This window comes from Cyprinodon variegatus, unplaced genomic scaffold (assembly GCF_000732505.1).
Source record: "Cyprinodon variegatus isolate N-32 unplaced genomic scaffold, C_variegatus-1.0 Scaffold329, whole genome shotgun sequence".
In the NCBI taxonomy this organism is placed as follows: Eukaryota; Metazoa; Chordata; class Actinopteri; order Cyprinodontiformes; family Cyprinodontidae; genus Cyprinodon; species Cyprinodon variegatus.
The window spans coordinates 350,140-351,067 of record NW_015150782.1 but is presented as its reverse complement, the minus strand read 5'-3'; the positions used below and the strand labels follow the sequence as shown (position 1 = coordinate 351,067).

Sequence of the window (928 nt, the reverse complement as noted above, 5' to 3'; positions counted from 1 at the left end):
ATCTTCCCGGATGGAAGAGAAATGTCTTCAGACATGGAACCAAAGTCCAGCGGATTGATTTTAACGTGTTTTTGGAATGACTAGAACCAGGATGACTGAGGATCTCCACCAGCATGATGGAATAACCTGATCTTCAGCCTGGTTCTGTTCCTTCAGGCCTTCTCTGACCTGAGTGGAACCGTTCACAGCATCGTGCTGACATCAGGAACCCTGTCCCCCATGGGATCCTTCTCTTCTGAGCTCGGGGTGAAGTTCACCATCCAGCTGGAGGCCAACCACGTGATCAACAGATCCCAGGTTCATGACAGCGTCTCTGCTGCATGGTTTAACGCTGTATTAGGTGTTTAGGAGGAACGTAGATGTTAGTCTCTCTCTCTGTGATAAAAGCACAAAATAGTGACTCACTGATGACCTCGTCTAAGTATCCACACCCCCTTAGCTTTTCGCTACTACCAGAGAAATGACCTACAGAATATTTAGTTGGGATTGTGACAGACTAGGAGAAAGAAGTGCATCGATGTCGCAGAGATGGAAAACTTTGAACCAGTATCTAGAAAGTGTTGGAGATATTTAGGTTTCTGCTACAGCTGAAAATCGTCTGTTGTTTCTCTGCTTCTAGAGGGAGAACATCTGCTCCTCGTTAGTAAATCACTGCATGCAGACAGTAAACAGTAGTTTGTAGTCTTTCATTGTGACTGGACTGATCGACTGCATGAATATTCTTTCATCTCAATCTGGAAGCAGATAAAAGTTTTTATTAATGCTTGGCTGTCAGCGGGATGCACACTAACGAAAATCAGCTTCAAACGACAAATATGAAGTAAAACAAACTGCTTCTGCTCTCATTTTTATCTGTTTAAGGGCTTTATCAATTTAATTGCAATTCAAGAAAATGCAATTGTTAAATCTCAGAGGTACTAATTTCTGA

General features: G+C 42.7%; 1 protein-coding gene across 1 annotated transcript in view; it reads left to right on the top strand.

Annotated features, from left to right (window-relative positions):
- The window catches only part of LOC107091205 (Fanconi anemia group J protein-like), a 55,297-nt gene that overhangs the window by 14,504 nt on the left and 39,865 nt on the right, over positions 1–928 (top strand). Inside the window, exon 6 of the mRNA XM_015384996.1 lies at positions 157–297. Within this exon, the coding sequence (XP_015240482.1) occupies positions 157–297 (141 nt within the window). The remainder of the gene's footprint in view (positions 1–156; positions 298–928) is intronic.